Below are 13,432 nucleotides of genomic sequence, written 5' to 3'. Positions count from 1 at the left end.
TTACATATACATAATGAGGCATCTTGGGGATGGGACCCAAGTTTAAAAATGAAATTCCTTTATGTTTCATATTCACCTATACACTTGGCCTGAAAGTAATTTTACACAGTATTTAGTAATAATTTTGCAGATGAAACAAAGTCTGTGTACATTGAAAGCATCACTACAAGGCTGGGATAGTGGCTCAGGGGATAGAGCACTGCCTAGCAAGCATGAGGCCCTGAGTTCAAACACCAGTACCATCCACCAAAAAAAAAGAAAGTGTCATACAGCATCATGGCAGCAACTCAGATATTTTCTCATTTTGAAGCATTTTGGATTTCAGAGTAGAAATGCTCAACCTCTACGAGGAGAATATATTTGCAATGCATTGCAAGAAAGGGTAAATTTCTATTACTTACAAAACTCTCTTTCAAATTAATAAGAGAAATGGCCACATAGATAAATTGGCAGAGTGTGCAAAAACACCTGAGAAAGGACACAGAAGAACCCTAACAGTTTGGCCTGTTGAGAAGGGAACTATGCATCTCTGCTGACCTTGCTTTTATTGTTTTTAATTTACTTCAATATTTGATAACTTACTTTGTAATGATAAATGTATTTTGCAATGATAGAAAGATGTAAGATATAATAGCCATGAACCACCAATAAGCTAAAGAAATAGAACTTTGCTAATCCAGTTAAATACCCACCTTTGCTGATCTTTACTGCCTGCCTGTGAACTTCGCTCTCACTCCAGATGGAATCACCAGCTGGAATGTAGTGCTCTTCCTTCCCATATGTTTCTATACACTTCTTTTTTTGTCATTCTTTCAGGCTTTTTTTAATATACTTTATTACTACAATATTTTTGCATCTTTTCATATGAATACTATTTTAGTGTGTATTTATCTTGTGTTACCTGTTCCAAAAATTTATTTTGTAAATGACTAAGGTACACTTAGATTTCATTATTAATTATAATTATACAAAGACATACCAATGATAAAGTGAATACAGCAATTTCAGCTCAAAGAGGTCAGAGTGAAGGGGTCACAAGCCAAGAAATACAGGCAGTCTCCAGAACTCAAGAGACATGAAAACAGGCTTTCCTGGAGCCTCCAGAACAAACCAGCCCTGATAACACCTAGACATCAGCCCTGTGAGGTTTATTTTGGAATAAGAGAATATATATGTCATTTTAAGCCGCCAATTCTGGAAATGTGTTACAGCAGCAGCAGGAAACTAATACAGTGTGTCTATGCATATAAAATTTTGTCTTTTTATGAAAATGAAAATACACTTTACAGAATACTCTATAATTTGCTTGTTTCAACTAACATAATGAATAGATCTCTTGACCTAAATCTTTCAATAGTTACAAAAATGTTCATATTGGGAATAGAATAATTGTTCAACTATCACTCCACAAAGCATTTGGATCACTTCCAGTTTGGGGCCACTAGAAATGCTGCTAGGAAACTTCGTTGCTCTAAAACTCAAACACACTGGTGCCTTTACTTCCACAGCACAGGTGCATGACAGTGAAACTTCAGGTCCAATAGTGAGCACATTTTAAATTACAGATTCTTTACTTTATATACTTTCTGTCATATGTGGGTTAATCACAATAAGCATATAGCTCAGCATTCCTAATCCAAAAATCCAAAATCCAAAATGCTCCACAACCCAGAACTATTGAGTATCGACATAACGCCATACGTGGAAAATTCCACTGCGTGAAACTTTGTTTTATGAAAAATATTATTTAAAGTTTTGTACAGGGCTAGGAGTGAAACTCAGTGGCAGAGCACTTGCTTAGCATGCACACAGCTTCAGGTTCCATCACCAGCTCCCGCGCGCGCATGCGCACACACACACACAAACACAAACACACACACACACAAACACACACACACACACACACACACACACACACACACGAGCACGTGACCTTCAGCCTATGTGTATAAGGTATATATGAAATATGAAACATAAATGAATTTGTTGTTCAGACTTGGGTTCCATCCCCATGGTTATCACATTATTTATAATCAAATATTTCAAAATCTGAAAAACTCTGAAATCCCAAACACTTCTGGTCCCAAGCATTTCAGATGAGGAAGACTCGATCTATATTACCTTTGTTACAATGAATACACCTGTAAAGTTAAAAAAGGCACTGCCACGGGCCACCCTGCACCAAATGTCACTAGAGACTGCTGTTTGCTCTTGTTCTGCAGAAGGAAAGGGGCAGGACAGAGGCAGCTGTCACACTTGGTTTCAGATGTAACTTACAACCCATTCCCTTGCCCTACTGGCCTTTGCCTTTAGCTGCTGGAATCCTGGCACCCTGATGACAACCAGCTCCTTTGGGGCTGGAAGATTACCTGGGTCATCACCTCTGAGGACACTAGAATAGATACATTGTGGTTGACTGGGGACAAAGACAGCCTCAAACTGCACAGGACCAGGGTCTCATATTTACTCATCTGAAATGGGTTCCAGTCCCAGATTCATATTGCCTTGTTCTGTAACCTTGGCCTTGTTTTTCACCTCTCTTGATAGTAATCTGCTCTCTTTTTCCTTCTTCCTTCTTTATTATGGTCTAACAGGCTCTTCTTCTGATATAGCCTCTCTACATGAGTGCTTGCCCTCAAATTCAGGCCCTCTTCAGTTCTGAGTAAATTGAAGCCCTCTCACAACACAGAACAAAAAGCCAGGCTCAGTTTTCCAGCTTGGCAATGGCCCTGACCTGGTAATTAGGAGATAGGCAAGTCTTTCACTGAGCCTCTTTTCCCTCCAGTAAAATGGAGCTTGTAGTCCTGGCCCGAGTAGCCTCACAGGGCCACCATGAAAATCAAGTAAATGAATGCACTGGACACACTGTGGATTCTCACGCATCAGAACATAAAACTGGGTGAATCGTAGGACTTAAGACTTGTCAATAGAACGGTAATAGGCAGCTCACCTTCCAGAGGATGACAGTGACTCAAGGAATCTAATCCAACCTGCCCCATTATCCCACAGCAGGTCCACAGCCATGCTGAGGGAACCGGAAGCTGAGGCCACTGTTTGCACAGGCTGCAACAGCATCATCATTTCCAGCTTTCTTCCCCAGTTTGTTCTAACCTAAGAGGGGCTTTGAACCTTCTAGAAAAAACATATTGCCAGAAATAGATCAAACTTATCCAAACACCCAGTCCAAGACATACCAATTGGGCATCAATGCATTCTCCTTGCCCCTAAACATGATTCCAATGTTGGTAGCATGCTGCCGAGAGGAATAGAAGTCTGTGTAGTCTCCTGCAGAACAAAGACCCAAGACAGTCCATCAGAGACCCAGACAGTGGAGGTCAAGCCAGCCTCAAGGACGGGGCTGTCAGCATGCACACAAGTTTGCACATCCCAAAGCTCAAACTCTTCTGGCAGCCACAGCACCAAATGCAACATAAAATAGCCTTGCTCAGTATTTGTTTTTAGGCTAGACATGGTGCCTCACATCTGTAATTCCAGCTGTTTGGAAGATGTGGACCTGGAGGATCGAAGTTTGAGGCTGACCTGAACAAAAATCTTAAGAGTCTGTGAAAAATAATGTAAAGTAAAAAGGTTGGGGGCATTGCTCAAGTGGAACCATGCCTGTCCAGCAAGTGCAAGGACCCAAGTTTGATTCCCAGGAGCCCCCCACCAGAAAAAGATTAATTTTTAGAACCCTCCCCCAAACTGAGAAACACATAAGAAATAATGAATCAAAACTTTCTGAAACAAACAATGGACTGGGAACATGAAGCAGCTGAGCTCCACTTCCCTTCCCGTGCCTCCTACTTCTACCACTTGTGTCACACACACACACTGCTTGTCACCCCACACAGGGACACCCCTCACCATGCCTATGCTTAAGTTGCACCTGCTGCCTGGACCAACTTCTCCCACGTCTCTGCGTATTATGCCCCTCTCTTTCATAAAGCCCTCCCCACTCTCTCTAGCAGGCTCTTTCCCTCCTCTGAATCCCCTCACCTGATCCCTTCTTGGGGCACTTCCAGCTGGTGCTCCAATTAGTGTGCACAACTTTGCAAGACTCCAGCCCTTGAAGGCAGCCCAGTCCAGCTCTCCTTTTGTTTGGCTCTCCCTTAGGACCCAAGAACAAGTCTAGTATATCACAGGTGCTCAGTCTGTGTCTGTTGATCATGATGAGCTGAGCAGGGTGGTTTGTTAAGCCACAGGAACCCTCTCTCATTCAGGGATTGAATTACTAAAATCTCCAGGAAAATATGCTTGGAATATTTTATCTTCCTAAATCTCTCATCAAAAAAAAAAAATAGTGACTACCCCAATCAGCAGCCTAGACTAGAAGTGGACATAGAGAAAGAAGAGGAGAGAAAGCACTGAGCAAGGTGTGGATAGCCTGAGTCATAGCTGCTGCCTCCTGTTTTCAGTCCCAAAGCCCAGGTTAGCAACAGAGATATTTATCATAAGAATAAACACATGCCCAAAAAAAGAGAAAAAAAAAAACAAGAAATGGCACAATCAATCAGTCAGAAATAATAGAGAATCCCTGAAAGACTGGTTTGCCAAAAATAGAGCATGGCCCTCAAGTGCTGCAGGGAAGCAAGGGCTGAGCCCATCCTCAAGCCCGCCCTCCACCCAGCTTTTGCCAAGGACTTGTCCTGACTGAAGGGAATCCTGTCCTCACCAAAGTAGGGCTAGTTGGCCTCTCAGACCAGAAGCACCCAGGCAAACCAACAGTGGCAGCCTTCCTCTGGGATTGATGGACAAGGATGGAGCCCTGCACCCCTAGTCACAAGTTGATCTGGCTTTTCTGGACTTTAAACCTTAGTCTGAAGACAGTTTTGCTAACTCCAACTTCCTGACTCTAAGTCTAGCCAGATACCCTATAGCAAGTCTGGAAATGGGCCTGCAGGGTCCTCTGACCTTCTCCCTCAAAACTGACATCTCAGAGCACTTTTCCCCAGCAGCCTTCTGGGAAGGGTGTGGTGGTGATCTGCTACACAGGCAGCCATATAACTAGTTACAAACTTGAATAGGCTGCAACTCTCCTAGAAGAACAATATTGAGCTAGCCAAAGTCAGTGCCAGCCTGGGTGCTAAGACCAGTCAGTGTTGGGGAGCAGCTAACAGCCCCAGAGCCCTGATTCTGCTTCTTCCTCCACCAATAATTGAGTACCAAGGCACCTGCCACTAAACTGTCCATGTTGTATTAACGAGCAGATAGCACTCACCTATGGTGGCTGGCAGGTGCATCGTGGCAGAAGCCTGGGAGGTGAACGCGCTGAAACAGAGCCAGAAGTTTCAAACTCAAGTACATGGTAAACCAAGACCTCTGCTCTAGTCACCCAGACCAGACCATAATCCTGCTTACCACCTCTGCCAGGCTGGACTGGAGTCAAAACTCGGCTGAACCAGCCCATACCATAGAAGAGTCACTACAGCTGAAATGCCTCTTGTTTCTATGTTCCACTCCAGAAAAAGGGGCTGGGGAGTGGGAACTCCTACTGGAAACCAGAGGAGGGCACAGATGATGCCACTGAGGAACAGTAGAGTAAGACAGTGGGCCAGTGGACCTTGCCTGGCAGCTCCAATCTAGGTGCTAGGGAAACCCAGAGCCCATCCAGCAACACACAGCCCAATGGGGACTGAATGGAGCCAGGTCTCACTCAACCAGGCCCGCAGCCAAAGCATGACTTGGAATAGAACTGCCTGCCACCCAACCCTTGTCTCCCTGCCATGTCCCATCAATGTCCACATGCTTCTCACCGCTTCCGAAGCTCCATGTCATCTCTGAGCCTGGCTTGATTGGCAGACAGCAAGTTCTGCAAAACTGCTCTCGCCTCTTTCCAGGCAGCCTGACCCAGGCCCATGAAGCTGTTGAGAGTTGGCTAGGACCAAAGCAGGGAGAGAGAAGGTCACATGTGGGAAAGCCCCGGGGTCCCCCTCCTGCCCAGGGAGGACTGGCTACCTCTCTTCACTCAAATGCTTGGGACCTTTGTTCTTGCTTTTGTCATCTTAAAATCAAGATGAAGAGTCATCACTTTTCTTGATGTTATTTCACCCCTCCTGGACATGTAGCACACAATGATTAAAATCTAGGATCTGCTATTCTGGACAGCAACCCATTAAGCCCATCCTGGCCTGCAGGTACAGATGGCTTTATTCCTCCAGGGGAGGCCCTCTCCAGTCTGCAGGCTTGTGGTGACCTAAACTGATACCATTCCCAGGAATTAAGAAGGGGTCTCTTAGCTGAGTGTGGTAGTACATAGTACACACTTGTAATCCTAGTTACTCTGGAAGTGGAGCAGGATGATCCTGGTCAGAGGCCAGCCCAGGCAAAGCTGGCAAGACCCTACCTAAAAAACAAAATAGAAACAAAAGAGCTAGCAGCCGGGGTGGGGGGGAGCTCTAGAGGTAAAGTGCTTGCCTAACAGGTGTAAGGCCCTGTGTTCTAGCCCCAGTATTGCCAAAAAAAAAAAAAAGAAAAGAAAGGATCTCTTAGCCAGTGAGGTGCACAGCAGAGATAGCATCTGTGGGTACCAAAGGCCACAGTTTCAGCTGCAGCTCTAAATCTTCTAGTAGTGCATCCTGGGAGAACTGCATCTCCTTCCAGATGTTCAGGTACCCATTCATCTAGTGAAGATTCTGCTTCCTACGTCAGAGAGTGGCTGGGAGGACTGATTAGGAGGATTTGTGTAATTATCTTAGCCACATAAGAGTGCTCAATAAACACCACTCTCCTTCCTGCCCATGTGTCAGAAAGAAGAACATCAAAGTAGCTGACCACTGACAAGGACTGAAATTCATGCCCATCCCACAGGGACAAGTACACCAGGCTGTTGCCCCCGAGATGTACTGCAGACCGGGAGGGAGGGCTTATGGCTTCCTCAGAGACCTGGACAGGCTTTGGACAGGCAGAAATGCAAACAGCTCAAGGTAAAAATGAACCAGAGTAAGGAAAGAGCCTCATCTCAGAAACAACTGGGAAAGACCCAGGACTGCAGACCCTCTTTTTGCTTAGTAACCCACCTCCAGGTGAGAAGCCACCTGAGATGTCCCAAGGTCAGCTCCTGCCAGCAGATCTCTCTCAGAACAGCACCAGCCTTATCCATGTACAATCTGGGGCCTGTGAAGGCACTACCTCTATCAAAAGTGGAAGCCAAAGAAAGTGTTCCTGGTGGCATTTGCAGTAATTGTTGCTGAGATCAGGGATAAGCCACGTCATAATGCCCTACCTCATCAAAGACATCCTGGTGTTTGAAGAGGACAGGCCCAGTGAAGAGGTGCTTGATGACACTGAGGTCCAGGATCTGATCACCGATGGCCACACCGATCCTTGGCTTTGCCTGGGAGGAAGACAGCATGGTCAGCATGGAGAGAAAAGCCTCTGGCAGGCTGAGCTCATTCAGTGGAAAGCCCATCTACTGAGGAGTCAGTCAGTTCCTGCTAGGGTGCCTGTATGGAGAGGTGATCGAGGAACTACATCCTCAGCATCATACTCCCAGCTCCCTTCTCTGCTTCCAGAACAGTAAGGAAAAAGAGCGTGTGTTCCCTCAATGGGAAATAAATCAAATAGCCCCTGGAGTGTGGGAAGAGTAGGCAGACTGGTCAAAGCCTCACGTCCAGGCAGTTTCCCAAGCATTGCTTGGGTGCCTCCAGCGATAAACAGCTTGCTACTTTACCAGGTCTGACCTAAGCCTTCGCTGAGGACCATGTATTCGTGCAGTAGAACAGTGAGTGCTCCATGCTAGGTGGCAGAAGATAACAAGCCCTGTTGTGACTCAAATGGAAGAAAGCTCAGATTATGGGAGTTGCCAAAGCCAGACTGCTCAGACCAGGTGGGGGAAATTCTTTTAGCACCATAAAATCCCAGCATCAGCTCTGACTAATAGGATGTTTCAAGTATTTGGCCAAGCCTGGTCTTTGACCCCACAGTCCTGAGCTTTGCTGGTCAACAGCAAACCAGAGAGCAAACTTGCTAACTCTACCTCCTGGGGCTTGGTCCTGAGCCAGGCTTCTAGATCTCTGAACCACCAGCATTGCCATTCCAGTTCCATAGAACTGAGAGGTGGAATTACTGGCTTTACCTCCATTTTGGTTGGCTGAGGGAAGATAGCCATCTCTTCCTGCATGCCAGCCTCTGGGATCAGGGGTAGAACAGAACACACTCTCCCCAGGCCTAAGGCCACAGGCAGAAATGCCCTAGAGGAGGCTGCCTGGAGACCATGACAACTCATTGCCAGTTCTGCCAATTCCCTGGGCCTCTCCCTCTGGAAATGGTGACTGCTCTGAAGGGCAGAGCTAAGCCATCTGGATCCAGTGGCCATTCACTCAGGCAGTCCTGCGGCAGACCTGGGGCATTCTGACCTTGACTGAAGGCAAGAAGGAGCCATGGCCATTGAGCAACCTGACATCTAATCACAAGCCTGCTTAGTCAGATGTAAATAATGCTTAGAAGCTTCGGGCGGTAAGTCACTGCCCTTGTGCTCCAAACTGTGACCTGAGGACCTGAGAAAACACTGGAGAAAGTAAATCCCTGCACGTTCAACCTTGAGGATGGTAGACTAGTAGAATCCATGATTCCTGGGTTCTGGTCTGCTCCATCCCTCACCATCCTATTATCTAGACAAGTCCCTAGTCCTCTGAGCCTCAGTTTCCCCTAGAACTTCAGACAGACAAACTAGAGAGAGAAAACTCCTTTATCTAACTTTAAGAGAATGAATGTGTATTGTCTCTATTCTATAACATTTGGTCATGTCTGACACAAAGTTGTACAAAAGGAAGCTTCACCTAACTCCAGCCACAGAAGGCAGAGTGTAGAGTCAGGAGGCTAACAGATGGGGGGTCCAAATCCATCTTTTACTGGCTATGAGATCTGAAGCACAATTCTTAGCCTCCCTAAGCCTCAGTTTTCTCATCTGTAAAATAGGAACAATAACAATAGTATGTTTCTTGTGAGGATTCAAATAATATCTGCAAATCTCTTAATACAAGAACAGAAATAGGTAGACACTATTCATGCCACAGACATCTGTGGAGCATCTCCTTGGCACCAGCACTCACAAACACTGCTAAGCTACCGGGGGAGAGGAGTGGTTTGATTCCCGCTCTCCAGAAGCAAAACACCATGTAAGGCGTTATAGGAAATAATAACCATGTCAGGTGCAGCGGGGAGCTCATTCAGCCTGCTGTACAGAGCTGTCACTTAAGCTGACTCCTGAAGAGTGAGAACACACTGGATGCAGAAGAGTTTTCCAGGCAGAAGAAATGACGCATGCTAAGACCCTGAGGCAGGAAACTACTCTTAGTGAGTCTCAGATGCTGAAAGGCAGCCAGTAGGATCTGGAGAGAGCAGAGGCCCCGAGGAGGCAAAGGCAGGGCAGACAGGGACAGGCAAATCAGCCTCCACACCACTGATTCCGTTTCTCAGAGGTCACTGTCGCTGTCTTCATAGACAGCGTTATTGCGTGTTCCGTTAGACAGGAAAGGGATGCAGTCTCCTTCTTTGATCCACAACTCAACTTGAACCTGAACCTTCCAGAAAGCAAAGAGGTCAACTCTCCACCCCAGCACCCTTCTCAGAGGACAGTGGGAGGGGTTCTTTCCCAGAAATCCCTAGTGGCTGCTTAGACATTCCAGGGCACATGCTAAGTCACCTTAACTCCAGATTTCCCTACAGATATGCACTAATTCTAACAAATGTTCCTGTCTAATCGATTGCTGCTCCCAGGAGAGGTGAGGACACATCTGCTGAGAGCAAAGTATCAAAGGGGGTCAGAGGGAGGGTCCTGCCATCAGAGTGTGATTGGCTAACACAGTTAAAGCTTAACATGTGTAGTTTGTGGCGGGGTCTGAGTGCTAACTATCCTTGCAACATCTGGTCAGGTCTGGCAGTTGTGAAACCACAGTTGACTCTTCTAGATCAAGGCATTCACCACAGCAAGGACCACAAAAGGCCAGTTATTTGGGGACCAAAGAGCCCCAATTAGCAAACATTTCCTTTTTCCTTTTTTTTTTTTTTGTGGTGCTAAACCTTGCACACCATAGACAAGCAGCACTGTACCACTTTACTGCATCCGCAATCCTGCAAACATTTTCTGAATACTGTTACATGCACAGGATCCTGTGGTTCTGTGGCTTACAGGGTTCAATCAGGATTTTACCTGTAAGGGTGGGAGCAGAAAGCAAGCAAAAGAATACCACAAACAAATCCAAGCGAATTTGTTTTTCCCACCCAGGGACCCTCTTATATAGCCTCCATTTTACAGATTTCTTTCTAATAAACTACGTCAAGTCAAAGTTTGTTTCTCTGCCCCAAAAGCTTTCTAACCAACAAGGGAATGCCAGGCAGCCACAACTGAAGCTGAAAGAATTCCAACTAGGGGCAAAGAAACTTGACATCTTAGACCACACAGGTCCAGGCCAGGAAATGCACGAGTCCTCGGGAGCCGCTGGTATTTCCTAAATTGTAGGGTTAGGGGCTAATGAGTGAGATGAATGACCAGCATAACCTTCCCTATGGGGAAGAAACGCGCTCCCACTCCTCGGTGACAATACGCGTACTTTCTCTGATGGTGTGCGAGGAGCTCTGCATGTAATGCTCACGCAACCCCACGCAAACAAAAGTTGCCCAGTGGGTCTCGAACCACAGGCTCTCTCCACCGAGGCCCTTCAAGAGAAAACCCGCCCAAGTTGCAAACTGCCCGCCTCCATTCCACTCCACTCCACACCCGCCCCGCGCCAAAGCCGAAGCGCAGCAGCTCACGTTGCTTGGGGTGGAGAAGACGCCGAAGGGCAGGTTGTGGATGGGGAAGTCAGAGTCCTCGGCCACTGAGATGAACGACATGCTAGCTAGTAGCACCAGCGGGGTAAATGGCGAACGACCAGGGTGGCGAGCTTGACTGGACTTCTGCGCCCCAGGGCCCGCCTTGACCTCTGAGCCCGCCTGGCCCCCGAGTCCACCCCGACCCCGAGTCCACCCCGCCCCCGAGTCCACCCCGACCCCGAGCCCGCCCCGACCCCGAGCCCGTCACGCCCCTGAGCCCGTCTTGCCCCGCCCCGCCCCCAGTCCGCCCCGCCCCTGAGCCCGCCCCGACCCCGAGCCCGCCACGCCCCTGAGCCCGTCTTGCCCCGCCCCGCCCCGAGTCCGCCCCGCCCCTGAGCCCGCCCCGACCCCGAGCCCGCCACGCCCCTGAGCCCGTCTTGCCCCGCCCCGCCCCCGAGTCCGCCGAGCCCTCTGAGCCCGCCGAGCCCCGCCCTCCAAGTCAGCCCCGTCCTGAGCTCACCTCGCCCCGCCCCGGCGCAGGTCCACTCGCCTCTCGAGCCCGCCTCGGGCCCCGCCCCCTGGAAGATTCTGCCCACCTATTGTTCCCCGAGAACACCTCCAGGGCCCCGCCCCTCCCTGCCTTATTTCCATAATCTCTCTCTCCCGGACCCGGTTTCTTCCGCAAGCAGCCCCGCCCTTCACAGAGCCCCGCCCCCTCCACGCTCTGCCTGTCAGGACCATCGTTTCAAGCAGGCGTTTAAGGCTCCGCCCGGTTACGCCAAGCCCCTTTCCCCATCCCAGCAGCGGCCCTGCTCTTCTGCTCTCGTCTGCCCCATGACCAGCAGACGCTGGCTCCCGCTTAGAATACTTCCAATCGTGTGCGTTCCCTCGGCACAAACCATGCCAATCCCTCTGCTGTGACACTTCCAGTGGTGTACTGGTGAAAGGGACCATCATGTCTATTTGGAAAGCCTACATTAAAGAGAATTAACATTTTGAAAATATAACATTTATTTCACAATCCAGTGTTAAAACTACGTCAGTTTCTCTCTGCCTCAGCTTTCTTCTGTACAATATTGAAATAAGAAATTAACGTTTGTAGCCAGGTGCCAATGACTCACTATGTAATCCCAGCTACTCAGGAGGCAGAGATCAGGAGGATCGCGATTGGAGGCCAACCGGAGCAAACAGTTCTGGAGACCCTATCTCGAAAAATCCCATCACACACACACACACAAAAAAAAAGGGGGGCTGGTAGAGTGGCTCAAAGGGTAAGAGCACCTGCCTAGCAAGTGTGAGGCCCTGAGTTCAAGCTCCAGTGCTGCCAAAAAAGAAACAAACAAATTAATGTGTGTGTTTGTTGAGGGTTAGAATAGTGCAATAGTACCTGGTACACATACATATGTGTGTGTTGTGTATAAAGAGAAAAAGAAAAAAGAAGGAGGGAAGAAAAAAAGCTAGTGATCAATTAATAGTTTTTGTTGTTCTTGTTTTTTAACAGGACATCCAGACAAAAAGTTAGCCATTGCTTTTTTTCCAGGTTTTGCCTTTCTTCATGAAGAAGACAATCAGAAAAGAAAGCACAGACTGGGAGCATGGCTCAAGTGGTAGAGCACTTGCTAGACCCTGATTTCAATCTCCAGTACAGAAAAAAAAAGAAGAAGAAGAAGAAGAAGAAGAAAGAGAGAGTGAAGGAAGGAAAGGAAAGGAAAGGAAGGAAGGAAGGAAGGAAGGAAGGAAGGAAGGAAGGAAGGAAGGAAGGAAGGAGAAAAAAGAAAGCACAACTATAAAGTGGTCATCACTGACTGAAAATCAGTTTAAAATATAAATGTAAATTTCTTAGAAATCTAACAAAATTTTTCTTTAAAAACAAGTTTCAAATGATAGCTGTAGGATGCACAGTAAATATCACTACATAAACCAATATTTGAAATACTTACTTTCAATTAATTTCTTTGAGTGGTTTCATGACATTGGAGTCAAAAGTTAACGAATTAACAGACACACTAGCAGAATGACTGAAGGAAAAAATTAAAAAGAAATTAAACCAAAATCCTAGAAATTAACTTTAAAGGTTGTAGAACCATCCTGTGATTTAAAAAACATAATAACCATTTCCCTTTATAAACATTTTTAAAAGAGAATAGTAATGATAACCAGACAGAAGACTTAAAATAGGTAAGACAGTGCTACCCTTTGCCTGCAATGTCCTATCCCATTTGCCTTCCCATCCATCACTGTCCTCCTTTCTAAACCACTTTCAATTATCCTCATCCTTCACAGCACACATTTGTCCACAGTTCCTCCCTGTTCTCTTTCTCTGTCATCACCTCCAGATAAGCAATGAAGTATGTACCAGAAACCTTGCATTGTGTATGAAGACTGTGATTTGTGTGTTAAAGAAGGGGGAGAAGGGGACAAGGAAGGAAGAAGCAGGAGAAAAGAAAGGGAGGGAGAAAAGGTTAGAGTACATCAGGCTGTCTTAGGGTGGTCAAGGTGTTGTCTAACCAATCAAGTGCTAGAAACTTTTGCCCGTATTCGAGGCAGGACACTTACGAGCATCCCTGAGAATGAGCGTGTTGGAGTGAATGTTTGGGGCACAGTTTCACATAGCCTGGATGCTGGCAGATGTTAGCCAAGTTCTAAGTGGAAGGTGGTCTAGGCAAGAGCTCCCCATAGT

General features: G+C 47.0%; 1 protein-coding gene across 2 annotated transcripts in view; it reads right to left on the bottom strand.

Moving 5' to 3' along the window:
• Window positions 1-10,938, bottom strand: part of Fah (fumarylacetoacetate hydrolase) — a 45,447-nt gene extending 34,509 nt beyond the window's left edge. For both annotated transcript variants that reach the window (XM_074061726.1, XM_074061727.1), the window contains exons 1-5: window positions 10,753-10,938; window positions 7,223-7,333; window positions 5,754-5,875; window positions 5,219-5,268; window positions 3,195-3,285 (exon numbers count right to left, since the gene is read on the bottom strand). In XM_074061726.1, coding sequence (XP_073917827.1) covers window positions 3,195-3,285; window positions 5,219-5,268; window positions 5,754-5,875; window positions 7,223-7,333; window positions 10,753-10,833 — 455 coding nt within the window. In that variant the 5' untranslated portion in view covers window positions 10,834-10,938. The remainder of the gene's footprint in view (window positions 1-3,194; window positions 3,286-5,218; window positions 5,269-5,753; window positions 5,876-7,222; window positions 7,334-10,752) is intronic.
• Between the last annotated feature and the right edge of the window lie 2,494 nt (window positions 10,939-13,432).

The sequence above is a fragment of the Castor canadensis genome, chromosome 19 (assembly GCF_047511655.1).
Source record: "Castor canadensis chromosome 19, mCasCan1.hap1v2, whole genome shotgun sequence".
NCBI classification, from domain to species: Eukaryota; Metazoa; Chordata; class Mammalia; order Rodentia; family Castoridae; genus Castor; species Castor canadensis.
This window is presented reverse-complemented; position numbering and strand designations above follow the sequence as displayed.